This window comes from Vespula pensylvanica, chromosome 22, assembly GCF_014466175.1.
Source record: "Vespula pensylvanica isolate Volc-1 chromosome 22, ASM1446617v1, whole genome shotgun sequence".
Classification (NCBI taxonomy): Eukaryota; Metazoa; Arthropoda; class Insecta; order Hymenoptera; family Vespidae; genus Vespula; species Vespula pensylvanica.
Genome location: NC_057706.1, coordinates 3,324,800 through 3,351,425, shown reverse-complemented (window position 1 = coordinate 3,351,425; position 26,626 = coordinate 3,324,800). Strand labels below are relative to the sequence as shown.

General features: G+C 31.6%; 5 protein-coding genes across 10 annotated transcripts; 2 read left to right on the top strand and 3 right to left on the bottom strand.

The window, feature by feature from the left end:
* Positions 1-32: 32 nt before the first annotated feature.
* On the bottom strand, positions 33-4,076 carry LOC122636480 (cilia- and flagella-associated protein 57). The gene is made up of 4 exons (XM_043827717.1): positions 3,770-4,076; positions 2,185-3,694; positions 1,923-2,096; positions 33-1,850 (listed from the first exon to the last, which is right to left on the bottom strand). Exons 1-4 carry the CDS (start codon positions 3,967-3,969, stop codon positions 102-104), a joined length of 3,633 nt encoding a protein of 1,210 aa, XP_043683652.1. The 5' UTR covers positions 3,970-4,076; the 3' UTR covers positions 33-101.
* A 122-nt stretch (positions 4,077-4,198) lies between these two features.
* LOC122636483 (cysteine-rich protein 2-binding protein) lies at positions 4,199-7,283 on the top strand. The gene is made up of 7 exons (XM_043827723.1): positions 4,199-4,450; positions 4,516-4,938; positions 5,060-5,208; positions 5,400-5,627; positions 5,688-6,008; positions 6,176-6,697; positions 6,800-7,283. Exons 1-7 carry the CDS (start codon positions 4,440-4,442, stop codon positions 7,153-7,155), a joined length of 2,010 nt encoding a protein of 669 aa, XP_043683658.1. The 5' UTR covers positions 4,199-4,439; the 3' UTR covers positions 7,156-7,283.
* Positions 7,284-8,191: 908 nt separating this feature from the next.
* LOC122636602 (dnaJ protein homolog 1) lies at positions 8,192-11,567 on the top strand. 2 transcript variants are annotated; one of them, XM_043827990.1, is made up of 3 exons: positions 8,192-8,361; positions 8,438-8,468; positions 9,332-11,567. In XM_043827990.1, the coding sequence occupies exon 3, from the start codon at positions 9,342-9,344 to the stop codon at positions 10,404-10,406; it is 1,065 nt and encodes a 354-aa protein (XP_043683925.1). In that variant the 5' UTR covers positions 8,192-8,361; positions 8,438-8,468; positions 9,332-9,341; the 3' UTR covers positions 10,407-11,567. The 2 variants fall into 2 exon arrangements, with proteins under 2 accessions (XP_043683925.1, XP_043683923.1); XM_043827988.1 differs by lacking the exon at positions 8,438-8,468.
* Positions 11,316-15,173, bottom strand: LOC122636600 (A disintegrin and metalloproteinase with thrombospondin motifs 2-like). The gene is made up of 4 exons (XM_043827986.1): positions 14,302-15,173; positions 13,979-14,191; positions 13,047-13,831; positions 11,316-12,871 (listed from the first exon to the last, which is right to left on the bottom strand). The coding sequence occupies exons 1-4, from the start codon at positions 14,416-14,418 to the stop codon at positions 11,722-11,724; spliced, it is 2,265 nt and encodes a 754-aa protein (XP_043683921.1). The 5' UTR covers positions 14,419-15,173; the 3' UTR covers positions 11,316-11,721.
* Positions 15,174-15,325: 152 nt separating this feature from the next.
* On the bottom strand, positions 15,326-26,072 carry LOC122636599 (histone-lysine N-methyltransferase, H3 lysine-79 specific-like). 5 transcript variants are annotated; one of them, XM_043827983.1, is made up of 12 exons: positions 25,855-26,072; positions 24,930-25,109; positions 24,533-24,859; positions 24,182-24,449; positions 23,414-24,098; positions 22,875-23,340; positions 20,914-21,525; positions 20,388-20,815; positions 20,082-20,327; positions 19,665-19,915; positions 16,878-17,120; positions 15,326-16,786 (listed from the first exon to the last, which is right to left on the bottom strand). In XM_043827983.1, the coding sequence occupies exons 1-12, from the start codon at positions 25,930-25,932 to the stop codon at positions 16,680-16,682; spliced, it is 3,891 nt and encodes a 1,296-aa protein (XP_043683918.1). In that variant the 5' UTR covers positions 25,933-26,072; the 3' UTR covers positions 15,326-16,679. The 5 variants fall into 5 exon arrangements, 4 of the variants coding, with proteins under 4 accessions (XP_043683918.1, XP_043683917.1, XP_043683920.1 ...); XR_006328994.1 differs by lacking the exon at positions 15,326-16,786 and adding an exon at positions 18,507-18,652 and having other exon boundaries at positions 16,984-17,120; XM_043827982.1 differs by having other exon boundaries at positions 15,326-17,120.
* Between the last annotated feature and the right edge of the window lie 554 nt (positions 26,073-26,626).

Below are 26,626 nucleotides of genomic sequence, written 5' to 3'. Positions count from 1 at the left end.
TCATGTTTTCATGAGTGAGACCAGTAATATCATATATTAATATCTATAACGCATTGAGAAATGTTTAAATTTATATGACTTAAATATTACTTAGTATAGTTTCATTTTTCTGTCACTTCGCATGGCAATTTATCCAAAAGTCGTTTTATGTCATCTTTTAACGCAACAATTAAACTTTGACAATCCTGCATTTCAAGTTTATATTCAGTTTGCAACTGTTCATATCCATGGCAAGCTTCTTCTAATTTGTTTCTGGCTTCTATCGGCTTCATTTTTCTTTTTGTTAATCCTAATAAACTTTCCATATCTATTATATGCTTATATGCTACTTTTAATTCTTCTCGTAAAGTATTTAATTCTGATATAAGAGTAACATTATCCATTATTGCTTTATCTAGGTCTTTATTTCTACTTGATGTGTGAAAGACTTGTTTTTTGAGAGATGCTAGTGTCCTTTCTAAATGATCTCTTTGTTTCATAAAATCACATTGTGCATCTAAATCAGCTTTACGACTGCGTAAGAATTCATCGTCCGAGCTGTATTTATGATATAAATTTGTTACCGCAACTTTTAATGCATGAGGTTCTTGTATAAGGCCGGCAGTATCAAGTAAATCTACTTGTATATTTCTTAATAAACGTTGACATCTTTTATTCCGTTGTACTTCCATATAAACCTCATGTCGTGCTGATGCTAATTTTTCTCTTAATTCATGCAATTGCAATTCTAAACTAACATTCGTCTTATGAAGATTTACTAATTCTGTTTCTATATCATGTATTTTCTCCCTAAGATCTCTGATCTCGTGATCCCTAGGTTCAATCTGATTTTTTAATTCTTGGATTTTATAATTTAAAACAAATTTGAATTTCTCTAATTCTTGATTACTATGTTTCAATTCGTATATATGGTTCTCCTTTTCTTGAATTGTTATATCCCTTTCATTAATCTCTTCTTTTAAATCCAATACATCTTTTTCCAACTCTTGTATAGTTTTCTGAAATTGAGCATATTCACCTTGTACACGCTGAACCTGTCTTTTCAATTCTTCAATATCCTTTTGACTGGCCATATATCTATTACGTAATACTCCAGCTTCTCCTTTCAGCCTTAAATTCATTTGGCTCTCCTCATACAAGACATTTTCATAATTTGTACGTATATCAACTATTTCTCTATCGGCATCATCTTCTATTTGCGCCATTAATAATTCTTGTGTATGCGCTTGATGTTCCATTTCCTCTTGAGTTTCGACTAGTTGTACTTTTTTTTCATGAACAAGAGCTTCATATTTAACTATAGTTTGCTGCAATACATCTGCACTGTCTTTCTTTAAATCATCCAAACATTTTTCATAATGTTGGCACATAATGTTATTTTTTTCTTCCAATGCTTGATACTTATCATATTCCACAATTAATTTGGCATCATAACTAATCTCCATTTGTTGCATTGCTTTCTCATGAACATTTTTCATGTTCACTATTTCTACATTTATATTATTTAATTCGTTTGTATGATCTTCTTGCAATTTATTTATCTTGTCTTTTAATTCTTCGATAGCTGCGCAATATGCCTGATGTAACTCACGCATTTTATCATTATGTTGACCTTCCATTTGTCTTATTCTGTATGCATGTTCAGTTTCCAATTCCCGCATTCTTACTGTCAAATCACTGATCATTTGTATTTTTTCTTCCAAATCCGTTTTACCAATCAATACTTCATTAGTATATATAAGTCCTTTATCTAATGTTACTTTTCCATCCGCATAATATAATCTCCAAATACATAAACTACCATCTTTAGCAGTAGATACTAAATACTGTTCATTGTAAGAAAGAGCTATCTGGAATAAAATTAAAATGAAATAAGTGTAAACTTATTTCATCTATAAGTAAAAAGCAAAGATAGTGTTTACCTTTGTAATATCGCTAGAATGAAGATGGAAATCTATAAATTCTACAGGCGATTGAAGAGGACATTTCAATGACGATATAATACCTCCTAAACAAGTCACAAATAAAAATGTATCATTCTTGCCCATTGCCATATAATATATGCTCTTATCCATTAAGGTAAATTCAGATGAAACCTATGTAAAGATTTAATAACAATAAATACATCCCTTTAAAAAATAAATTCTTATAGAAGATTTGTATTTTTCTGAATATTATTATTACCGTGTCATTCCTAATATCACGAATTCGATTATCATTTGCGATACAATATAAAAACGATTGATCGGCAGCAATTACAATATCATATAAAATGATATTTCTTAAAATGATCTCTGCAGTACGCTGTCCACTATTTATATCCCATTCATAAATGGCACCCTCTTCACCTATGCTCATTAACTTGTTGTCTGTTTGAGACCACTTTAAGCAATTTATTTTTGCTGTATGCCCTTTCAATAGGAAACGATTATAAAATCCGATAGTTGTATAAACTTGTATAACATTTCCATTTACAGCAGCAAACAAATGTCCACCATGACAGAAAGTTACAGTTTTACAATTTCTTATTGAAAATCCATATATAGGCAGTAAATCATCTATTAATATACTCATAAAACGCAGTTTGTCAATAAATCCAACAAGACAAAATAAACCCATTGGATGTAAAGCAATTGAACAAATATCTTCTTCATATTGCTTAAGCATGATTAAGCTTTCAGTTTCAAAATTCCATATTCGTATGCTTCTGTCAATTTCTCCATAGGTCATAAAAATTGGTTTCCATGCGCACATAGACAAATCACCAATAGGTCCGTAATGCAATGATTGGCCCATTACGCTCATTTCTTTTGGTTTTGGATCCATATTTAAATCTGGACCCCATAACGTTATATAAAATAATTGAGACCATCTTGTAGTTACCAATAGATGATCAAAACTTATATTAATATCTATGGTATTAACTTTATATAAATCTGTAGAATCAGTTTTAGACACTTGCAAAGGAACTAAATAAATATTTCTTTTTACATATATATGTGAGCCTTCTTTCTCAAAAACTATAATTGTTCGTGGACCTAAGGCATATGCGAAGCCTTTTGGAAATGATATCAAAGAAAGAATATCATGTTCCCATCTATCATTATCTCTATCTTCTAAAGCTAATGGAGAGGCAGTAGTGTGAATAACATATTCTTCACGAATTTTTAGATTCATAGATATGGTCTCACTCATTTGATAAATATTCTTCAAATCACCATTTTCCAGATATAGTATTCTACCATCTTTTGTACCTGCTAAAAGCCTATCTGAATTCAACCAAGTCATAGAGCATATTAATACATTCTCAGCTTTTGAAAATCCATATGGACGCCATACTGTATCAGAAAGAGTTAAAAATTTGAATACATGTGGCCCACCAATTGCTATTATCCCTGTATCTGATGGATTGCAGGATATTAAGTTAACGATGGCAGATGTATCCTGTGGATTACCTACTTTTAAGCTAGACTCTACTTTGCCTCTTTCCCAGTTATAAAAAAGCATAGTTTGATCAGGTTCTCCTGTTACAGCTACTACATATTTATTATCAAAGGTAAAATCAATACAATTAAATTTAATTGCATTGTGTGCCTCATATGGTATTCCTAAAGATTTTCTTCTTCTTAAGGATTGAAGGTCATAAATATATATAGTAGGTTTCTCACCAGTCTCACATAAAGCAGCATATCTCCTTAATTAAAATTATTGGTAATTTAATTGCTACAAGCATGATGTATATCAAAAATGCATTTTTCCTACTACTTACTTATTAGGTGCAACAGAAATAATATTTATTTGAAGTTTAGCAGGTAAATGTATCAATTTTTGTTGTTGCTGAAAAATATTATGTATTGATAATGCATTTCCTACGGGATATAAAATCTCAGAATCTGTAATGTAATGAGCATTTCCAATAATATCTGTTTTTAAGCCATATATAACTTTACACTGTAATGATGCAGCCATTTCGCTGTCAAAATTTACAAACGAAATTTCGACTACTTTATCAATCGTCGCAATAATATCTGAAGTTGAATTTATTATTTACATTATCCTAGCAACGAGATATTTTGTTTTATATATATATATATATAACATTACGAATATTGTACAGCATTATTGATAATATAAATCGATAATATGATATAAATAATATATAATTATTTTATATTTTAATATTTATCTATTTTGTATAATCGAATTTTACTAATATACGTATTCGTAATAATTAATCTAAAATGAATATCGTTACAAAAAGAAAATGGCTTCTTATATGCGAAATTCGTGCACACGTGGTTATAGGAAATCAGAAATTGCATTTACATTTATGCCAGTGTATATTTATCGTATTACTCGTGACGATCTTTACGATTTTTATATAAATAAATTAGAGTTATAAATATCAATTTCTTTCGTTATTTTTTCATTTTATATAAATGATATCTACGTGAGTAATTTTTTAAAAGTATAACCTAAAATAATCAACTGTGTTAAAATATTCATTTTTAATAGAATGGCGACAGTATCGGAGGAAGAAGGAATTAATGAGAAACAAGACAATAATGTTAATGAAATTATACCAGATATTGATCTTTGTAAAAAATGTGGTAATCAGTGTAATCCTTATACTAAACCAGCTTTACGTTGTAATGGTGATTGCGCTGGAAAAATTCATATTGAGTGTCTTCAAAGAGGAAGTGTTCCAGTGTCTTTTGTCGGTGATGTCTTTTTTGAATTACATTGCGTTGACTGCAGTCCATTAGGCGAAGAAACAGTTATAAGAGATCGAATGCCATGGCTTAATGTAATTGTATTAACTTTGTACAATTTAAGAGAAAAATCTAGTGGAATAAGTAAAAGAGGATACTTCCATTGGAAGTCAGATATTAGTACTTTTGTAGATCGTAATTGGGATCATTTATTTAAGAAAACAGTGTAGGTAACTTAATTTATTCTTAATCTCGTCATTCTATGATTAGTTTAATTATCATATCTAATCTAATTTATTTATTTTATATAATTTATTTATTTATCGTAGCTAATCTGATTTATTTAGCAAAAGAAAAAAGAATTGGATTGGTACAATTTCCGGTACATTGTCACATTATAGTGGAATCTTTTTCAAATCAGGAACAATTGAATTAGGAGAATCTGGTTGGTGGAGACTAATAGATAATGATCCGCCAGAAGTTCTGATTGCTAAAAGTATTATTGATTATTAAAAATTATATATTAGATCTATCAAAAATTTCTGTCTATTTTTAAATAAAAGAATTATTTGCTCTGAACATTTTGGATAGAATATTAGACAGAACATTTTGGTAGACCTTTTACATAACTTTTGTAAAATACATATTGAACTTCTATATTTTATTATATCATTTATTTTATAACAGATGGAAAGATGATAATGGATCGTAAAAAACAAAATGGTAATCAACAAAAGTTATCAGTTAAATCGTATATTAGTCCAACGCCATCCGAATCAAGTATTTCAGTAGGAGAAGATAGCAATTATGGAACAGAATCAGTAAAAACTCAGGGACCATCGATGTATTCACAAGCTTATGTACAACCAACAGAAACATTATCTGATCTCTTATTGGAGGAAGATGAATTAAATGGTATATAGGAATTTAACAAAAATAACTAAAATGAAATTATATAACTTTTAAATATTTCAGACATGGATATGGAAGATGATTTAGTACTACGTGATCAGCAGGACACTCTTTCTTTATCAGAGCTATTAGCAGATTGTCAATATCAAAATTCTAATTTTAATTTTCCTCGACTATTTGATAATTTTACATCTGAATGGTCTAACAATACAGAGACAACGGAAGAGTCAATACATGATACCACCGATAATAAAATTAAAAGAGAAGAAGACCAATATGCAGAAGAAAGCAATGATAGTCTTGCTCAAGAACAACCACCTCCAGCTTCTTTATTCCAAGCTACAAAAAGAGATAAGTGGCCTTGGCAAAAGTCAATTGTTAATAGTAAGTGACTATTTAACTACTATAAATAATCCTAGAGATTTCATTGTTATGTACTTAACTTATTGTTATGAATAACGTTAATAAATAATGTTTTAAGTGGCTAGAACATTTTTTAATATATTATTCTAGAAATTATTTTACATTGCTTAATTAATATTGTTTGTTAGATGAGAAGATACCTCTTATGACGCATCAAGAAGAAGCATATCTCTTACAAAGAGTTAATAAACATTATCTATATTCTGCCTCTCCTTCTGCAAGACGTCTATACAGAAAATTAGTTGTTAGAAAATTGAAAAGAGAATATGGTTTGCCTTTATTGGATATCGATCATTTTGGATCTAAAGAAGTATCTAAGAGACATTTCAAAGAATGCGATAGAGTCCTAGACAGATTTTTTGGAGATGACATAGGATATGTTTTTGAACAAAGATTACAAGGCTATAATGAACCAACATCTATTGTTAGTCCATATACGAATAGACTTTTAAAGCCGTTTATAAGAAGAGATATTTCTAGTCGACCACTATGGTTAACTGTGATGGAAGAACTTTGTGCTAAAGTTAATAGAAATAACTCATCTTGGAAACCACTACCAAGGGCACCAATTGATTATTCTTATATTAGACCACAACACATTCCAGCGATCAACAGTCTCTGTAATCAATTCTTTTGGCCTGGTATTGATTGTAAGCATGTTTTTATATTTCTATATTATAAACTTTTCTTTTTTATATAAATTCATTATTTTAACTATACTTATGTGTAATCTTATAAATTTCCTGTTTTAGTGACAGAATGTTTACAATATCCCGACTTCAGCTGTGTTGTTCTCTACAAAAAGTTAGTAATTGGATTTGCAATACTTGTACCTGATGTAAGTTATAACGAGGCTTATATATCTTTTTTTTTAACGCGCCCTGAATGGCGAAAGTCAGGTATTGGTACATTTATGTTATATCATCTTATTCAAACTTGTATGGGAAAAGATGTAACACTACACGTATCTGCTACCAATCCTGCTTTGATCTTATACCAAAAATTTGGTTTCAAAGTTGAAGAATTTATTCAAGACTTTTATGATAAATACATGCCACCGAATTCACGAGAATGTAGACATGCACTATTTTTACGATTAAGTAGATAATTTATTAATCTAATTATATTGATTTTAGCTTTGATAGTAAATATTAAACAACTGTAACAGGAGAATCTGATTAAACTACGCTTGTTTATACTATGAAGCGAATAAAAAGATGTTTTTTCATTACACAAGTCAAGATTAATTTTTATTAGCCTTTACAAGATTTTATTTTTTGAACGAATGCTCTTCAAACTTTAACATGAAGTTAAATTTAAGTGCCCATTAATAAAAATACAATAAAAATTAAATTCAAATCGATAATGTACTTAATAATCGATAATATTTAATAATACATGTACAGTTTTACCACAGTCATTTTTTATTGTAAATTAAAACATCCACATAAAAGTAATATCAAGAACAAACGTTTAAAAATTATTTGATATATTAAAAGAAGAAATTAAAAGAAGAATTTTTAAAAGAGTATATTTATAGGAAAAAAAAATAGACACATACACATACATGCATATTAATGTGTACGTGCCCAATTGTCTGAATTGGCCGCTAACTAAAGGAAAGTGAAACCGATCGATCATTACAGCGCCTGCTTCGTACGACGGAACTTTGGGATTGGTGCGTCAAAGAAGAATCAAATGAAAGATGAGAAGTGAAAAATGAGATATGAAAGAAGAGAGACCGGTTCTAAACGGTACGATCGATATTACATATATAATGTAATGAAATTTACGTTCTCTTCAAACCATTCGTACATATGAACATGAAGAAAAATTATAATTTCAAATATCTGAGCTCAGTATGAACAATTGTAATTTTTTACATGAGAAGAAAACTTTTTAAAGAAATAGCAAGTAATTTGATCGACGCATTCTCTTATATCTCCAAATACAGAGAATGTATTGTTCACGAAGGAATTGAAAAAGCCCGCTAAAAAGATAGTCGTCATTCGATCTATCGAGGTCGCGAGAAAGCGAATGACGTCGTTAGGTAAGCGAGCGCCACGGAACTGGCGTCGAGCCATTCTCGAAAGTTCCGGAAACTCGTAGAAGCAAATTTTGTATATATGGGCTGCGCAGCTTACGCGACACTTTAGTACGTGACGAGAGAAGCTGAAGGTTGCTTCGATTTGTCTGACAGATTACATATAATCGAATATTCTACAAATCTTAAACGAAAAGCGAATCAAGTGAAATTTGTGACGATTAAAAGAGCGATCGTTCTATTGGACGAAAAATATACCTAATTTCGAAGGTAAGTCTCGAATCTAAAGATATTTTTTATCTCGTATTAATCTTCGTCATCTTTTTTTTACGCACGAACGAGAAAGACGTGATATACAAAGGAAGGAGTTTTACACCGTATGTTATTCTATTTATTATACATGAGAACAAATTTTACGCTCGCCACGAGATAAGATTGGATTTATTTTTGCATCGCATGAAATCGTAGCATGCTCGAAGAAATGAATTCGTCGCGAATACGTGTTCATCATTGCCAGAAATAGCTATCTGTGATATGTACGTGGGTGGGTGTGTGCGTGCGTCGCAAACGCGCGCGCGCGCGCGCGTGTATATATATATATATATATACATACGTGTATGTGTGTGTATCAGTTAAATGAACATTTTATAATTCCCCGACTAAAATTTGCATACATGATCAAACTATAGGTATATAAAAAGGTACACAAAATCATCTGATATAATTTCATTGCTACTTGTCTCTTGCATAGAATATCTTGGCAAAGTACTTACTTTCCAGATTATTCGTGTTTGTATGCGTGTGAAACGTAGGTGCGCACGCGCGTATACATATATACCAAAGTGAAAAGCAATTAAAAATTTAAAGAAGGATATAGCGGTCGTATTAAGTATCCATTTAGGTAGACGAATCGCATAGATTCCGAAAGACATATTTAAGTGCTCAGTCGTTGCTTCCGTTTTTTATAAAGCACGACTTTATCGTACTGAGAAGACTTTTATGGTTACGAATCGAATCTCGAAAGATGACCGTCTTTCTTTTATTCTTCCTTTATTCGATTAATTTATTATGGATTCCTTATGATAACAAGATAATGACATAAGAAAACGTTATTATTTATACGAGTAAAGTATAAATAATAATAATAAATGTATATATAATTACGAATAAGAATCTATCAGAAAATTTAAGATACTTGAAGCCAATTATTATTTCATAATTTTTTTTATTTATGTTACAGGTTTATAAAAATGGGGAAAGATTATTATAAAATATTAGGGATAGCAAAAGGTGCCAGTGACGATGAAATAAAAAAAGCTTATAGAAAATTAGCTTTAAAATACCATCCAGATAAGAATAGAAGTGCTGGTGCTGAAGAGAAATTTAAAGAAATAGCCGAGGCATATGAAGTACTCTCAGATACAAAAAAGAGAGAAGTGTATGATAGGTTCGGAGAAGAAGGTTTGAAAGGTGGAGCATCTGCCGATGGAGGTGGTGGCAGCGCATCGTACACTTTCCATGGAGATCCACGTGCCACTTTTGCACAATTCTTCGGCTCTGCAACACCCTTCCAAACATTCTTTGAATTTGGAGGTCCTACTGCCACGCGTGTCTATAATCTTCATGACGAAGACATGGATATAGAAGATCCATTTGGTTTTGGGATTGGGCCTGCTCGTCAAGGAGGTGGACAAGGAAGTGCTTTCCGATCTCATTCATTTAATTTTGCTGGACCTACAACAGTTAAAGGGGGTAGTAAAGATCGTGCTCAAGATCCGGCTATAGAACATGATCTTTATATAAGTTTGGAAGAAATATTACGTGGATGTACTAAAAAAATGAAGATATGTAGAAGAGTCGTTCAAGCTGATGGGAGTACGAAAAAAGAGGATAAGGTCCTTACAATTAACGTGAAACCAGGATGGAAGGCTGGTACAAAAATTACTTTCCAAAAAGAAGGAGACCAAGGTCGTGGAAAGGTTCCAGCTGATATTGTTTTCATTATTAGAGATAAACCTCATCCAATCTTTAGGAGAGAAGGCAGTGACATCAGATATACTTGTAAAATAAGCTTAAAACAAGCTTTGTGTGGTACCATCATAGAAGTTCCTACACTTACAGGAGAGAAAATCAGTATAAATTTAACAAGAGAGATTGTCAAGCCTAGTATTGTAAAGAGGATTCAAGGACAAGGTTTACCATTCCCAAAAGAGCCGTCAAAGAAAGGTGACCTTCTGGTTTCATTCGATATTAAGTTCCCAGACACATTATCGCAAAGTGCTAAGGACATTTTGTATGATACTCTACCAAACTGAATGTCCACAATGGAGAAAAGTCAAGAGGATATGCATTATTTTAAGAGCCAATCCTCCGATTGTCCTGACCGATAAAGTTATAGATGCATGTACGTTCTAGTACATAATAAAGTGAAGTCAATGAACGGCGTTTTAAAGGTGAAACAAATCTAATTTCACCTTATGCATAGTAAAATGTGATTTCTTACAGGATTCGGTCACAAAAAATGTTTTACTTGAAATTTTGTTAGGCTTTTATAGATGTTTGGTTTAGGTCAAAAGTTAAAGGTCTATTATCTATTGTAAAATGAAACATTATCTGTCTTTGCATATGGTAAGAATCCTAAGTATTGATTAAGATCGAATATGTTAAGTTATACAATTATAGAATGAGACTCGTTAAGATAACAATATTTTGTGCGGTTGCTGGTCTGAATTATTTGTTTGTACGTTTTATGAATGAGTAATTTGCGTGTTATATGAATGAAAGATGTATGCTGCGTACGTGATTGCGTTGAAGTGCACTTCGCGTTGATGGTGCGTGTTATTGGCAATTCTGCACAAGTATGTCAAAAACAAGCCACCGATCATTGTGTTCAAACGCAAGTAAAAAATTCTTCTATATATCCTTTCTGCTTCAATTATAATATACTAGATGTATAATAAGTTAAAAATAGAATAGGTAGATTCAATATTATCAACCTGTAATAACTCCTTTGTAATCTCATTATTCTAGTACATATATGATAATATGAAAAATATGATAAGTGGAATCTTTTGTCATACTTAAGCAGAGTTGCTCATAAAACGTACCACCCTTTCTAATGGCGAAACAGTTTTCTTATGCAATACATCTCCTTAAGTTTAACGATTGACTAATTATTTGTACACTAAAATGATATGAACAATCTAAATTATAGAGTACGCGGGTTTTTTTTTTTATTTATTTTTATTTTATTTTTCTTTTTTTTAACATCATTAATTTCTTCACATTGTGGTGGGTATAATAACATAGATCTAAAAATAAACCACACAATGAGTGATGTCACCGATCGAGCTTTTGAGAGACAGTTATGGAATATGCGTATATAAATCTAATAGAAATTCATATATAATGCTCGATCTGAAATATTGTTTTGTATTTATTTCACAATTGCAGATTAATACATGTGTTATTGTATAGCTCACGTATAGTTTTTTTCATATGACATAACATAAACAATTTAAACATAATTATTAAAAACAAAAAAGAACTTACGAAGCAGTAGACATTATAAAATATTTCCTATTAATTATGTTTGCGCTTTCGCGTAGAATAGTATATTGAATTTTAAATCTAGGCTTTCGTAAGGTCAATATAATCTTTGTCTATCCATTCGTCATCGTTCGGTGGTAAGTTAAGGTTAGCTGGTAAAGACGTCAATAATGGTAAGCCATCGAGTCCTAGACTGAAATATTTTATCAATCGATCCGATGGCTTCGATTCATTCGGACGAGCATTTTGTAACCCTAATCCTAATTCTATTTCATCCTTGTGATCGGACAGAAATTTTTTTGCAAATCGAAAGTCCTCTGGCAAGCAATGATGCTGACGGCAGAAATAATTCTGACCCCCCTCTTCGTGACACCATGTTCCGTCTGGAAAATACGGATCAAGGCCAAGGTCATTTAATTCTATACGCGGTGTGTAATAAGACATTATGTCTTTACGACGACAAAATATGGCACAAGCAATCCATGGTCTGTCGGATTCGTGAATAGCTTGCAACCCTCTACCTTTTCCATCCAATTCTGGTAATACCTCGCTAAATTCTATACATCTGATCGTAGCGAATTCAGTTATAGTTTTACGCTTCTTCTTACAAAGTCTATCGTCCTTGCAAAGTTGTACGTCGTAATGCAATCCTTCGCAGCCAGCCTCGGTATTAATTGGCAACGGATTATCGCAAGAACGATGTCTTTGTCGAGCTCCTTTCGACCTCTGTAAACAGCCGCTGCTACAAGGCCCTACCTTCCAATCACTCCAACCTCCTTCGCGTATGAAAAGTCCGCCTGGCCCTGGCGCGATTTGGAAAGCCGGAAGACATTCGCCAGCACGACATTCTCTACCAGGCGCGCAATCTGTACCATCCAACGCTGGACCGGCGAAATAATATCCGCTTCTATGAGGACTTTTACATTGAAGAGCCTGGCAAGCTTGATGTAGCGTAGCAACAGTGGCATCTTTGTCACGAAGAAGTATCTCGCATTGCTTTTTTGCATTCCATTCTCTACCAGGAAGATCAAGAAATCGTCTATGATCGAGAGATTTGTCTTCTTCTAGTGTCGATTTATCCAATAGACATGGTTTGTTGCGAGCAAGAGTTCGTACTACTTCACGACTACATTCCGACCAAATCGTCTCTCCTTGTACTCCTCTGCTAGGTGACATTATATAGCCATCTCTTGGGCAGGAATTACCAGTAGAATCGTGATGCATTCCTAAACTTTTAATAGAACATCTATATTAATTATTATATCTTATATAATTAATTAAGAACTTTCTTATCTATTTAACTTGTCTTTATCTTTTAAACATTTATTTATATAGAAGTACGAATGCAAAAAATTGTAAATTTGATTGAAATTAATTTTCTTTTTATTTATTCTTTATACACTTACTTATGTCCAATTTCATGAGCAGCTATATAAACCGAAGTAAAGCCTGCAGAAGGATATGGTTTCCCAAAGCGATTTGTAACTCCTAATTCTGCGATAACGCACGAGTACTGATCAATACATGTACCTCCTACTGTAGCCAAACCCATTGTTGCTGTATTTTTTATTCCATCTTCAATAGCATAAAAATCCAATCCAGATACATAGAGTCCAAGATCCCAGTGATTTGGATGCTTGTCATCTGAAGGATTATGAAGTTTTGCATAATTGCAAAAGGAATCTAATAAACTACCTCTTTCACCACCAAAGTTTGGCAAATCAGATGGTTGCTTATGCATTATGTCCATTCGTACAAGGGAAATATCAATTTGTTTTCCCAAACTAGATTGATGATAAAGAGCTTGTACTCCATTTATATATGCTAATAACATGTCACGGATTTTTTCATCATCTCTATCAAAAAATGGTGAAAAAGTGTTATACCCAGCTTCGTCAAAGAAAATAGCTAATTCTATTGTTAAATCTTCATTTGTTTGCCTTCTCTCAATTTTTTCAAGTACCTGATTTGTTCTGGATATATTTAAATTGTATTCATACTGGAGGTTTTTTCTTATATAATAATCTTGTGTTATTGGAGAAGCATAAGCTCTTTTTACGATGTGTGGCTCTCTATATTTTAAAGAAGCTTCTGAACGTTCTCTGATAAAATGATAATCAAAGGATAAGGGATTTAAATCCCCCATTGGAGTAATTTCTAAAGTACTATTTTCCAAAAAGATAAGTCCATGCTGTATCAAGTAAAGAAAAAAAGACGTATTGTAAACATTACATATTACTACAAATATAATTCTTTTAAATTAATAAATAATACTATATATTATGTGTGTCTATGTCTGTGTGTCATGTATTAATAAAAGTAACAAAATAATACTAACTATACCATGTTCTTGACAAAGACTTATAGCTGCTGAACTAATACTGTCTATATGAAGATAATGACAAGGGGTTGGTTCATTCAAATGTGGTAACTCCTGCAATATGTTTTCTTCGTTGTGGGTCCAAACTTGAAATTTAGGTGCTATTATCTTGGTATTTTTACGTAATCTCAATTCGATGAGTTGTCCAAAGACTTTAAAAGCTAATGGAACCTATAAAAAATACAATAAAAATTTTCAGTTAAATTGTTTCTGATGTCATATTTACAATTTTAGAAAATACATATGAATTTCATATAAAAAATTACAGAGAACATATATACCTCAATAACATTTTCTGTGTTCCATAATGGTAACATTACAATTTCTATGTCCTGTGTGTTATTTCCATGAATCTGAATCAGGAAAATTATCAATATAAAATTCAATATGAAAATCATATTGTATACTGTAAAACATTCCAAAGACGAATATCACAACAGATCCATCTGCTTCTGCATATATACGTATACGCATACTGTATAACATACGTCTGATATGTAATGCCCGCAGTATATTATCATTGCAGAAATATACATAATGTAAAATATATGCTGGTGCCTCTACTAACAATGTCATTGCCCCTAACAGTCAAGTAATAAACGTATAATACATTTTAAAAATATGTTAAGCGTAAGTAAAATAACGTCGTATATAAAAAAGCTATGGTATAAGGGCAATATATGGAATGGCCAGAAGTTTAAAAGATTTTTTATCTTATACTTCTTTGACTAAAAATGTAATATATTTTACCCTATGTTTAATAATCAATGTGTACAAAACGGATGTTATAATAAGTATAATTTCTTCAGGTAGAGCTTTTGTACTTTGTTCCATTAAATTTACAGTATTTTTCACATCTGTAATTATTTAACGAAATTATTGTTCTCATTGACACCATCCACTCATTCAGTAAATTTATATTAATAAAGAATTCCAATCTTTTGTAAAAGGGATGTGTCGTATAATTACTTTACATTATTAAGTTCTTTTTTCTATTCTAAATTATTGTGATTGTGAATATATACCCTTCACACATACTTCTTTGTACACTCGCATTCCGTTTATCATTCTTGATATGATACAATACCTTAAATTAGATTTAGTACTTACATTTTATCAATATGTATAATATACATTGTTAATATGACGTTAGAAAGCTTGAATATTATTAATTTATTATCATTATTGCAAATTGAACTTAAATTTGTATAAAAGTTTAATTTGTTTGTGATAATTTTAATTTTTGATAATCTTAGTGCGAACATAGTTAAAGACTAAATGGAAGGTAGGAATAAAAGAGAATGCTTGATTGTTACAAAAACCTTAGTATTAAAATATTCCAATAAAAACAATAAATAATAATGATCAATAATAAAATTAATTAATAGATTCGGCAGTGTATGTAACATGCGAAATGTAGCAGGTGCCTACATTGTATTGACTACATTTACTAATATATAGGGATTATTAAATAATTCCATAATTAATTACAATCGTGCATATAAATCGATTCATTTTTTACATATTCCTTTTCAAGTGAAAGCTATTTTTACATATTTCTGTTTGACATGATAATAATTAAGAATCTTTTTATACACAAAGTTTCACATTTCCAAATGTGTTGTATTAATTGATGTATTTTGCTTTTAAATCATAATTATGCTTAAATGAAAGCATGAAAATCTCTTAATGTTCGCAGTGGTCTCTCTTTGGATAATTCGCACAATTTTACAAATTTGTGTGTAAATTTGTGCCAAAAAGGAAGTAATTATATTTTGGAGTGAAATGACCGTGTGTTGCTTTTTTGTTGTCATTTACACTATGAGTAACAGTGAACACTTGAATAAAGTCCTCCAAAAGATATTGGAAGATACAGCTGCTTATAAAGTTTGCAGCCATTACTTGCTACGAACACACAAAGGTTTGGTAGCCTTATTTTGTCATTCATATTTGTCCAAACATCTATGAAATATGACACATTATTTACATGACTTTTATGTCTAGTATGTTGTATATATAATAACATTGTGTCATATTGTAGATGTAGACTATGAACTATACATTTTTAGAAGGCATAATCTCATAGGTACTGTGTAATGTCATAACTAATAAAGGTACACAGTCCTTTATGAAGTATAACATTTTCACGTTTGTTTGGCAATTATTTACCAAGCTTTACAATAAATTTCGTCTAATATTAAAGTTCATACATTACATCGCGCGCTGAGTAGTAGCAGAATAATTGTTTACATTCTCGTCATTATTCAAGTATACACTTCTTTCATTTTCGTACAAAATCCGTAGAAATTACAATTTGTATTCACATGTATGCTTAACTCAGCGATTTTATACACAGTATAAACAGTAAATATGTTTGAATAATGAACTAATCATTAAACCCAATAATTTCGTAAAGTTTGTAGTTAAATAATTTTTACATATGCAGTATATTATTTTAAATTAATAAAACTAAATCAATTTGCTAATAATTGATATTGACAAAAATGTAGCAAAAAAATCAAAATAACAGTGAACAGTTAATGTCAATGATGCTAGAAAATATTAAATTTGTTTTCACAGGCACATAGATAACCATGTTTGTAGACAAACTTTATAAAACGTTCCATCTTCAATGAAATATTTGATTATAAGCAAATATTTAATTAAGTTTGTTCATCGTTTGGAGGCCACTGTCCAGAATGATTCCAGTCCCAATCTTTTCCTTTAGGACGAAATTTACTGGTACTTCCAGAATTATTCCAATCTCTGTGAAAAAACTTTTTTTTGAAATGATGTCGTTCAGGATCCACTTGTCTCTGATATTTGAGAGGTACTGACGAATTACTGCTTGCACTACCATTATTAGGATTTGCAGGACGGGGACTAGTTGGTGAAGGTGTCCGCGGAGGTCCTAATGCTTCATCAGGAGAAGGAACAACAGGTGGTGGTCCTGTTGCAGTACTATCCGAACCTAATCCACTATCAGGACTTGTATTTACACCTTCTGTGGATCTTCTTCGCTTGTCTAATTCTGTTGATGCAAATGCAACTAAACGATCAAATCCAGAACTGATACGATCCTGCCAATCTGCTTCCCCATCTGTAAAATAAGAATTTAATTTGACAACTAAAAAATATATAATAGATTATAATATGATGTAAAATTTTCATAAAAATAAGCCATGAACCCATTGTGGCTGTAATCAGCATATCTGTTGATGCAATATTGGTAATAAAAATTGCACATTTAAAACAGTTTATTCTTTCTGCAATTAATTTTAATAAAACCATTGTAACTTTTTATATCAATAACAATTCATCGAATATTAACGCACGTCATGTGTACTTGATCTGAATTAATAATTTATACAGATAAGAGTTAGAAAGGAAAGTTCAGAAAAAGATATGATGTAACTTTACAAATTACAAATCTTGAATTACAAGGAATTGTGATACTTTTTTAGATAGTTATAAAAAAATGTGTACGAAGATAGAAATTCTATATGATGAATTACATTTTCGGATATTTTATATTTAATAAAATTTACAAACATTTATAGAATGATATTGCATTTTTTATATTATTACAGGTTAATTGAAAATTAATATATAACTTTCAATGATATAATATGTTAGTATTGCATACCTGTCCTTTCTAGCATAATATCTGTGATACATTAATAATCATTACAATTGTGCTATATATTGAAATTATTATTGTTGACATATTGTTAATACATAATAAAATAATGGTACATTATATGCTATATATAATAAAGGATGTATATATCCTATAAGGATATATATTTGTGTATGTGTGTGTATATGTGTATATATATATATATGTATATATATGTATATATATTTCATATATATATTATATTTATATATATATATTTCATATATTTTATATATATATGAAAATATATATTTCATATATATATATATATGAAAAGGTAATAAAGATAAGAATAAAGTCAAAATTATTTTACGCATTTAATAGAAAGTATTCGTATATACAAAAGAGAATATAACTACCCTAATTCCAAGAAATCAAAATTATTTTCATGCATACGTGCAATAGGTACATAGAAACCCACTAAATATAATAAATAGTATAAAACCTGCACATCGCAAGCCAGCATGCTCTGTCTGATATTACATACCTCTTTTATATAATTGTACTTGCACATTGTAATTTCACAAAATCAAGGTTTATATATTAGCCTTTATTTATTATATATTATTATATTTAAATGTTTATATATAATTTATATTAATAGCCATAATAAAAATTGATTTTTTTAATGTGTGAGTTTGGCTTATTTTCATGGAAATATATCTTCAAAAGGAAAATTATTTTTATTATATGGAAAAACTTATACTAATCGTATGTGCAGCAAATGAGAAAATGTTATAATAAAATGTCAATAAACAACTGTAATTTCAACAAGAAATTTTGAACAACCCCTGTGGGATAACTCACCAGCAACCACGAACCAACCCACAGGCAGCCATACTTTTTGATTTCTCCCTTTGATCTGTGTCTCAATCTCTAATAAAACAAGCTTCAGGGGATGTGAGCGAGATCGAGTATGTGACAGAGCTAACCAACAAACAGCTACAGTGCATCTAACAAATACAGCAAACAACAACAAAAATAAATATAAATAAAGATCAGGTACCAACTCCATAAGATAAGGTAAACCATAGACAATTATTTTAAACCATTAGTGCATAAAAAATAATAAAAGATGCATAGCAGAAACTAATACAACAGCATCTAAAAAGATTAAAGCAGGGTGTTTAGTAAAAGTCTTGTATAGTAAGGATTTAAGAACACCTAACAGTAGCGTTTTTATAATATTTTTATAGCTATATCTATTAGTTCATAAATATATGATAAGATATAAGGTACAAGCAAAGTTTTCCAGTCCATTAGCTTGATGTCAGAATGATAATTTGGAAATTAAGTACCCTTTAATTATTTAATATTTTATGAATTAAATTTACTAATCGATTAATAATTACTCCTCCCTATATATATATATATATATAATATATATATATAATATATATATATAATATATATATAATATATATATATATATATATAATAATGTTTTATTAATTATATAACATTATCAATAGTATAATACTAATCATGTACCAAAAATATGGTTAAAATATGTGATTATTATAAAAAACTAAATACTTTTAAAAATATAAAGACATAATTATATTCATGAGATATTTATGTATAATATATTCAATGGATTAATAATCCAAATGACATCATGTATTCATTGCATGCTGATGTCTTAGGAATTATCAAATAGTTTTACTAATGTAATCCAAATCATATTTTTTATACTCTATTTGTGTTGTGTTAGCTATGTATATATACTTAAAGGCTCATCCCTTTGATAAGAATTAACATAATATTTATACAAGTAGTATAAGTATATCCAAATATATCAGGATAGAATGTACATAACAAAACAGCTTTCAAACTTTTAAATGTTAAAGTTAACTTTTAACTTTTAAATGCTTAGCTTTTATACTAATAGTTTTGTTTTGCACAATATCATCATTTTATTCTATCAATTTAAAAATATATAAATAGTAATAAATATTTACGTACCATCATCACCAATACCATTTCGCTGTCTTTGTGTTGTCATTTGAGGTTCATCAACCAAAGGAGTTGAAGTATTGGAATGTGGTTCTACGAGAGGACTTAAAGGAGCACCACTTGTGCTTACTGTCGATATGACTGCTTCTGTTTTCACAGATACTGCAGGTTGTGACTGGCAAATTGTGGTCATACTACCATTTGTACTAGTATTGTTGTTGCTATTACTGTTATTTGCGTATCGAGGATATGGCTGAAATCTAACAGACACAATGCATGTTTCAGAAAATATATGTGTGTATGTGTATGTAATACGTATAATGTATGTATATATGTATACGCGCGCGCGCGCACACACACACATTTATAAAAAACTTATATATAGCCTAAAACATTCATCATCTGTTAGCTATTATTTTACTGTACCTTCTAGCAATGGGCAGCACTTGATCAGTTTTATTAGTGCCATTATGATTATTCAAAATGCGGGCATGTAAAGATGCGGCCAGTCCTTCTACTGGTAAGAGTTCACCATTTGAAGATGTTTGGGATGAATGTATGGATGCAGATGAAAGAGAATGAGAATGCGTAAGCGATTGCGAAGGATTGTCAGAAAAATAAGATTCGTGATAGGGTTTAATATCTGCTCGTGGTAATTGTACAGGTGTATATCTGTAACATTGTAACATTAAAAATTATATTCTCCAAAAATTAATTAAATATAAATATTACCTTTGTGGCTGTGTAACAGGCGTAAATAATACAGATGATCTGGAAGTACTAGCAGGAGTAGACGTAGCAGTTGTTACTGATGTAGGTGCATAGCTAGCAACATGTGCAAGAGTTGATAAACCAGCATCACCTTCTGCACTAGCTGGTCGGCTAATAGGAGAATAGACAGTTTCTGGCCTCATCATTGCACTCATGTCAACTGCTGCATTTATTATCGTTTGATTAGATATTTCTAATGTTCTCTCTATCTCTCCACTCACAAGATCACCAATTGTTCTAGTTCCAAGCAATCCACTACCACCAGCTATAATACGATTATCGTGACCAGATTGCCTAGAATCAATTGCCGATCTATCAGATGGAGTTAAATGCGAAGAGAGACGTTCTTGAGATAGATGACGTCGAAGTGCAAGCTTTGCAGGAGAAACCTTCAATTAAAATTTTCTTACTAAGTATTGAGATTTCAGATATAAAAAAAGTTGCATTTCACGTAATAGCGAATACGAAGTGATATTATTCGAATTACCTGTGTATAATCTGGAGTAGAAACATTTTGCGGTAACACACCTCGCTTTTTATCTGTATCAGAATGATGCAGTTGCACTTGTAACTGCATCTGTTGCTGTTTACTACGATTTTGTTGATCTTCGTTTAATACACTTGTAATTATACTTTTTAATCTATCTTCAAAATTAGCTACCCTAGGTGGTTCTTGTGTTCTGTTTGCCATATCTTTAATACCCGAATATGATTGTGATGACGAAATACATGACGATGTAGAAAAACTAAGAGATGCTTGAGGCAGTCTAGTTCTAGAATTATTATTAATATTAGAATTTTGTCTATTTAGAATTCGACCAGCTTCTATCTGTCTCCCAGTTTCTAAAATTTTCTGTGCTAAAATTTCAGGATTATTTTCTTGTATCTTGCCAATGTCTGGGACATCAGGCCACTCCTGAGATCTTGAACGTCCTTCTCTATTTTTCCGTGCAGACCCGTTTTTCCCATTTTGCTGATGATGCTGACTTTGACAATGTTTATTGTTAATTGCATCTCTTTGTTGCTGAGCAATAGCAGCCACTTGTTTTTCATTACTAGCTCTTTCTAATACATTCAATTCATGCTCCAGTTTAGACACCTAGAATAAAAAGATTTACTTCTAATTTAGGTAAACAATTCTTAACATGTTGCCAATTAATCAAGAAGGTCATCTTATTTCGAAACATGCTATACCACCGATCGGGGGGGGGGGGGGGGGGGGGGGGGGAATTTTTTCGTTTCAATTTTTCAATATATTGCTGCGAGATCAATCGAAATGATCTCCCAATTTACTTGGCAAGACTACGTCTACAATCTTGTATGAAATATGAAATAACAATTATATTTTATTATTGAAAGCTACTTGTATGTTTTGTAAGTACTTCCATTTAAGGATATTACATCACGCCATTTGCAAAGAATGCACGATGAGAAGCGTATAGTTAAACACAATTCGCGTGGTCGGCAGATAAATACAATCCTTTCGCTCGGGCGCACTTATGAGAAAAATGTTACCGGTGTACTTCAGGATGCTTTGCTGACCACTCGACACTGATATACAGACGTACAAATTGGTGAGAACGTAGGATAGCGGTTTCTGTTCTCCGAATTTTATGATGAAGTTTACAACAACATATATACATTTATTTTAATATATTCTTATTTTTAACTTACATATGATATTTTTAATTATAGAATGATAAAATTATAAAAACATAAAAAAATAACAAAATAATTAATATAATCAATAATGTTGTGTGAAAAATTTCAAAACATGGTGCGATACATAATTCAACATCGGTACTGACTATAGTCTTTTATCTTGCATATTACAAATTTTTGAATTTAATTATTTTTTATTTTACCAAATTATTTACATAAAGAGATGGAAAATACGTTTTAATAGGACATCGTTTGAATTTGAGATTTATTTTTTAATTTATCATCGTCTCTCTCGTATCAGTCATTCATTTGCCAAAGTGATTAACTCCACAAAATAAAAAACAAAGAAAATTGATAAATTTAAATACATTGTTTTTAAATCTCTTTTAAAATATATATTCAAATATGCAACACAGATAAAGTTCTATACACAAACAAACATAAACATAAATATAAACATGAACATAAAATATAACAAAATTTAAAGTTAATAATAATTAATAATTAAATAGTAAATTATTTATTAATTATTTATTAATCTACTACCGTACAAGGTTTTGTCATTTAGTAGTATTGAACATAATTATTAAAGAAATTTACTTAAATATAAAAAGTAAAGCCAATCAAGTACTTTGATAGTAAAATTTTAAAAAATTCTAAAAGTGGAGTTAGTCGCTTTGATAATCAATTGTTTAAGGCATCCACAGTATATGTACTTTAGAGCGAAAGAATTAAGTGACTCGAATTAAAAGATGATCACGTGAAAATGGTACAAAACATGTATACCTGTGAATGCAATCTCTTGCGTTGCGATAATGTAGCAGATATTTCTTTCAATATATAATCTTGAGTAAGTGGTTGTGGTGCATTAGATACTCCATTTGTGTGACCATTGTATTTTTCTTGTAATTCTTGGTGTCTAAGCGCTGTTAATCTCGTTTGTTCCGATTCCATAGATGCTACTTGAGCTTGTAGTTTACTTGCTTTAGCTTGTAATTGTTTGTGTCTAAGTACTATTTCTTTAGCTTTTGCTAAAAGATCTCCAGGGGAAGTAGCATTTATGCCTAATTCAGTCATCCTGGCTTTTAAAAGCGCTACACTATCATCAATCAATACTTTTATTTGTTTTTCCAATTGTGCTGCTCTTGACTGTAGTTTAGAATTTCTTTCCCTCTCCTTTACTATATCTGTATTAACAGATACTCTGTAGGTAGGAGTTCTCATAGATTCTAACATAAGCATGAATTGGTCCCTATAAATAACAAATTATATTGTATATTATGATACACCTTACACCAAATACATATCATAATAAAAGAATATACCTGTATAAATCCAAAAGTATTTGTAGAGCATATGGAGTCGCGGACGGAGCAGGTGGTATACTGAGTTCTTCGTGCACAGAGGTGGAATGAGATTGTAAAGAAAGGGATAAAGAAGACAGTTGTTGATCCACACAACCTGGCGCAGGAGGTGGTTTTTTCCCAAGAGCTTGTGGAGATGTACTTAATAATGTTTGACTATGCAATAAATCGAGTCCAGATATATTTATAGCTTTCTTGGGTCTAGACTTTTTCACACCTCTTCCTCTTTGTCTTCCTCTAGGAGGAGGTCTTGATATACCATTTGCACTTTTTCTGTTTAGTTTTCTACGAATTTTAGTTGATTGTCGACGATTTTTTATATTATTTTCATCCATATCAGAATCGCTATTTGTTCCTTGCTGTTCTGAATGATTAGGACTATCTAACTGTCTGGAAAGATCTCTTTTGGCTCTGTCACTTCTTTCACCTCTATTAGAAATCTTACTACTATTGCTGGCAGTGTTATTTATCACAGAATCAGAGTTTTCATCTAAGCCACCTTGCTTATTATTTTTTAAACGATGGAAATAGCGTTCCAATTTAGTTCTATCAATTACATGCAAATAATAGGACACTGGCTTGCCAGTCCATGAAACCGAACCTTTGAGTGGTGACATTTCGGATACATGCATTATGGTACCAATATCTGTGAATAAAATTAATTTAATTATATTATATTTTTCACAAATAAACGAACTATCTGTATAATTCAAAGAAGCAACAAATTACCACTAAGATTTCGATCTGTTATTCGAAAATTTAGGGGACAAAACGACTTTGAGGATACTATCCGCGCGCCATCTCGTAAATCAGCAAATCTTTCCTTTAACTGATGGTCTACGGTTGGCCCAAAAGCAAAATTATTAACAAATACAATTGTAGCACCAGTAATGCTCTCGCGATGCTCATCTGCTAGAAAATCACCTTTCACCAAACGATATTCTCCACATCTTTTTCCATACCAATTTAACCATTTTCGAAAATTTATTTCCATACTCTATACACAAATCATTAAGATATATTGTTAAAATTAATTTAATCTCTACAGCTGTTTCAAGAAATGGGATTTACTCGTACTACCTGTGCATATCTCGAAGGTACATCAGCCCTCTCAACACCAATACAAATCTTACATAAAGTTGCTGCTGCCATTTGAAGAACTACTTGTCCAACTCCAGATCCTAAATCGACAAAAACATCATCTTCGGTCACATCAATCTGATCGATCATTTGACATACTAGTTCGTAGCTTGTTTCTCCATAAACCTCGGGTGAAAAGGGTTCATACTGATTTAACTTGTCAGGCTCAACTACAGCTTGATTATATGTTTGTTGAAGTATATGCCGAAGTAAACCTCTACTTGGACGTTTATTTAATCTTTGTGATGGTAAACTGGTGCCTTTCTCCTATAAAGAATTAAATAAATGATAATGTATTATATAGAACATTATAATTGCGTAAAATTTAAATACTTACCAGTTGTACCAAGCTGTCAATAGCTCTATTAAATCTATCACACAAATTTTTCATACTTTCATAATCTCTTGTATCATAATCGCAAAGAATATTATTTTCTAATGGTAATTTTAAGTCAGGTAAATCTTCACAAACCCATCTCATTGTTTCTACAACATCTAATGCTCCATCATGGCGATCCTGCAATTCGAAATAACAGTTAAGATAATTTAATTGAGATACAAAGTACTGTAAGTATCTAGATGTCTGCATTACATAAAGATGTAACTAATAAATAGGTCTTATATTAGAAAATTGACAATACTTGATGATTTAAAATGTTGTAATCATAAATGGAAAAGAAAGAAAAAATGCCAAAAACCAAACAAGATTTATAAAATGTCATAAACAGAAACCCTCTACTTCACATTGATACCCATCATTATGAAATACACTTTTAAAAAATTTGCTTATGATTGTAAATATATGCTTCTGCTTGAAACTACATTTGTTGACTTACTTATAAATTGTCATATACATAACAATTAAAGTAATGCAATGTTAAAATGATATCAATATCCTGTAGAACAATATTATGTTTCCTTCTACGAATAACTAAGCTAAAATATGATAATAATTTGGAGCTTTAATAAATTCTAATCTATCGTGATACCAGTTAATTAAAATACAGACATCTCTTGGTCGCGCAATCGAAAAAAAAAAAAAAAGATTTCAAAGACTCGTCTTGCATAGAGTAACGGATTATGATAATGTAAGCAAAGAAGTAATATACAGTTCGTAACTCGAGAGTCATACAATCAGCTGTGAAAATCGTCGTTAAAGGATGGAAACCGAATCCCAGAAAGCGCGCATTGTCCGATGCGAAATGCGACGAAGTGGCAAACATGTATCTTTGTGTCTCAGGAGAAAGAGCGCGTTCACTCACGGATCCTGATCCGGAGGTGAGGGGCCACTGATAAACGATCGGTTCTGCTCCGGCTGGTGAGTGCAGGCGCAGCTCCATTTTACGCGGCGACCCGTCTTCCTCTTCTTCCTCGTCCTCCTCGTTTCTCTTGTCGTCCGCGTCACCGTCGTCGATGTCGTCTTCTTGGTCGTCTTCGTCCTCCTCTTCCTCTTCCTCTCCCTCCTCCGCCTCCGCCTCCTCCCCCACCTCCTCCCTCTTTATTCCCTTCCTCCACCTCTACTTCCTACTTCCTTCCTCAGGCAAAGAAAACGCAACGGCGACGGCTACGGTGGCAACGACGGTGGAAACCTCAGAAAAAAAGTGAGGCTCACGTTCGCGTGACGTAATCGCAACAACAATGAAAACGGCCGCCGTTGGCCGTTGTCCCCTTGAAGAAGGGGATATATCGGCTTGTTCCCGCACTAGGACACCAGCACCACGTAGACGACGCTCGCAAACCCCCCCCTCTCTACTGGTGCTACTACCCCGGAGGACATGAAAAAGGATACGGAGGAGACACGGGCGCCTCCACACAAACACTCATCAACAGCACTAGCAACAGCAGTTGCTATAGGGGCAGCAGCAGCAGTAGCAGCAGCAGCAGCAGCAGCACCATACCATCAAAACCCACCACTACATTATACGTCACACATTACTCACTACTCTACCGCTGCTAGCAAAAGTAGCACCACTCGGCAGCACTAATAGCACGAGACGACGAGTACGGAAAAGCCACGAGGATGAATGTCGGCGG

Coding starts and splice junctions, on each gene's coding strand:
- LOC122636602 (XM_043827988.1), top strand. CDS start 9,342: ATGGGGAAAGATTATTATAAAATATTAGGGATAGCAAAAGGTGCCAGT.
- LOC122636599 (XM_043827982.1), bottom strand. CDS start 25,932: ATGGAGCTGCGCCTGCACTCACCAGCCGGAGCAGAACCGATCGTTTAT. Junction 23,341..23,413: donor ATACTTTTGGATTTATACAG/GTATATTCTTTT, acceptor TGTTATTTATAG/GGACCAATTCATGCTTATGT. Junction 20,816..20,913: donor CTACTCCAGATTATACACAG/GTAATTCGAATA, acceptor TTTTAATTGAAG/GTTTCTCCTGCAAAGCTTGC.
- LOC122636480 (XM_043827717.1), bottom strand. CDS start 3,969: ATGGCTGCATCATTACAGTGTAAAGTTATATATGGCTTAAAAACAGAT. Junction 2,097..2,184: donor GTGATATTAGGAATGACACG/GTAATAATAATA, acceptor ATCTTTACATAG/GTTTCATCTGAATTTACCTT. Junction 1,851..1,922: donor ATTCTAGCGATATTACAAAG/GTAAACACTATC, acceptor ATTTTATTCCAG/ATAGCTCTTTCTTACAATGA.
- LOC122636600 (XM_043827986.1), bottom strand. CDS start 14,418: ATGATTTTCATATTGAATTTTATATTGATAATTTTCCTGATTCAGATT. Junction 13,832..13,978: donor TTTGTCAAGAACATGGTATA/GTTAGTATTATT, acceptor TACTTGATACAG/CATGGACTTATCTTTTTGGA. Junction 12,872..13,046: donor GCTCATGAAATTGGACATAA/GTAAGTGTATAA, acceptor TTCTATTAAAAG/TTTAGGAATGCATCACGATT.
- LOC122636483 (XM_043827723.1), top strand. Junction 5,209..5,399: donor AGAAGTTCTGATTGCTAAAA/GTATTATTGATT, acceptor ATTTTATAACAG/ATGGAAAGATGATAATGGAT. Junction 6,698..6,799: donor CTTTTGGCCTGGTATTGATT/GTAAGCATGTTT, acceptor TTCCTGTTTTAG/TGACAGAATGTTTACAATAT.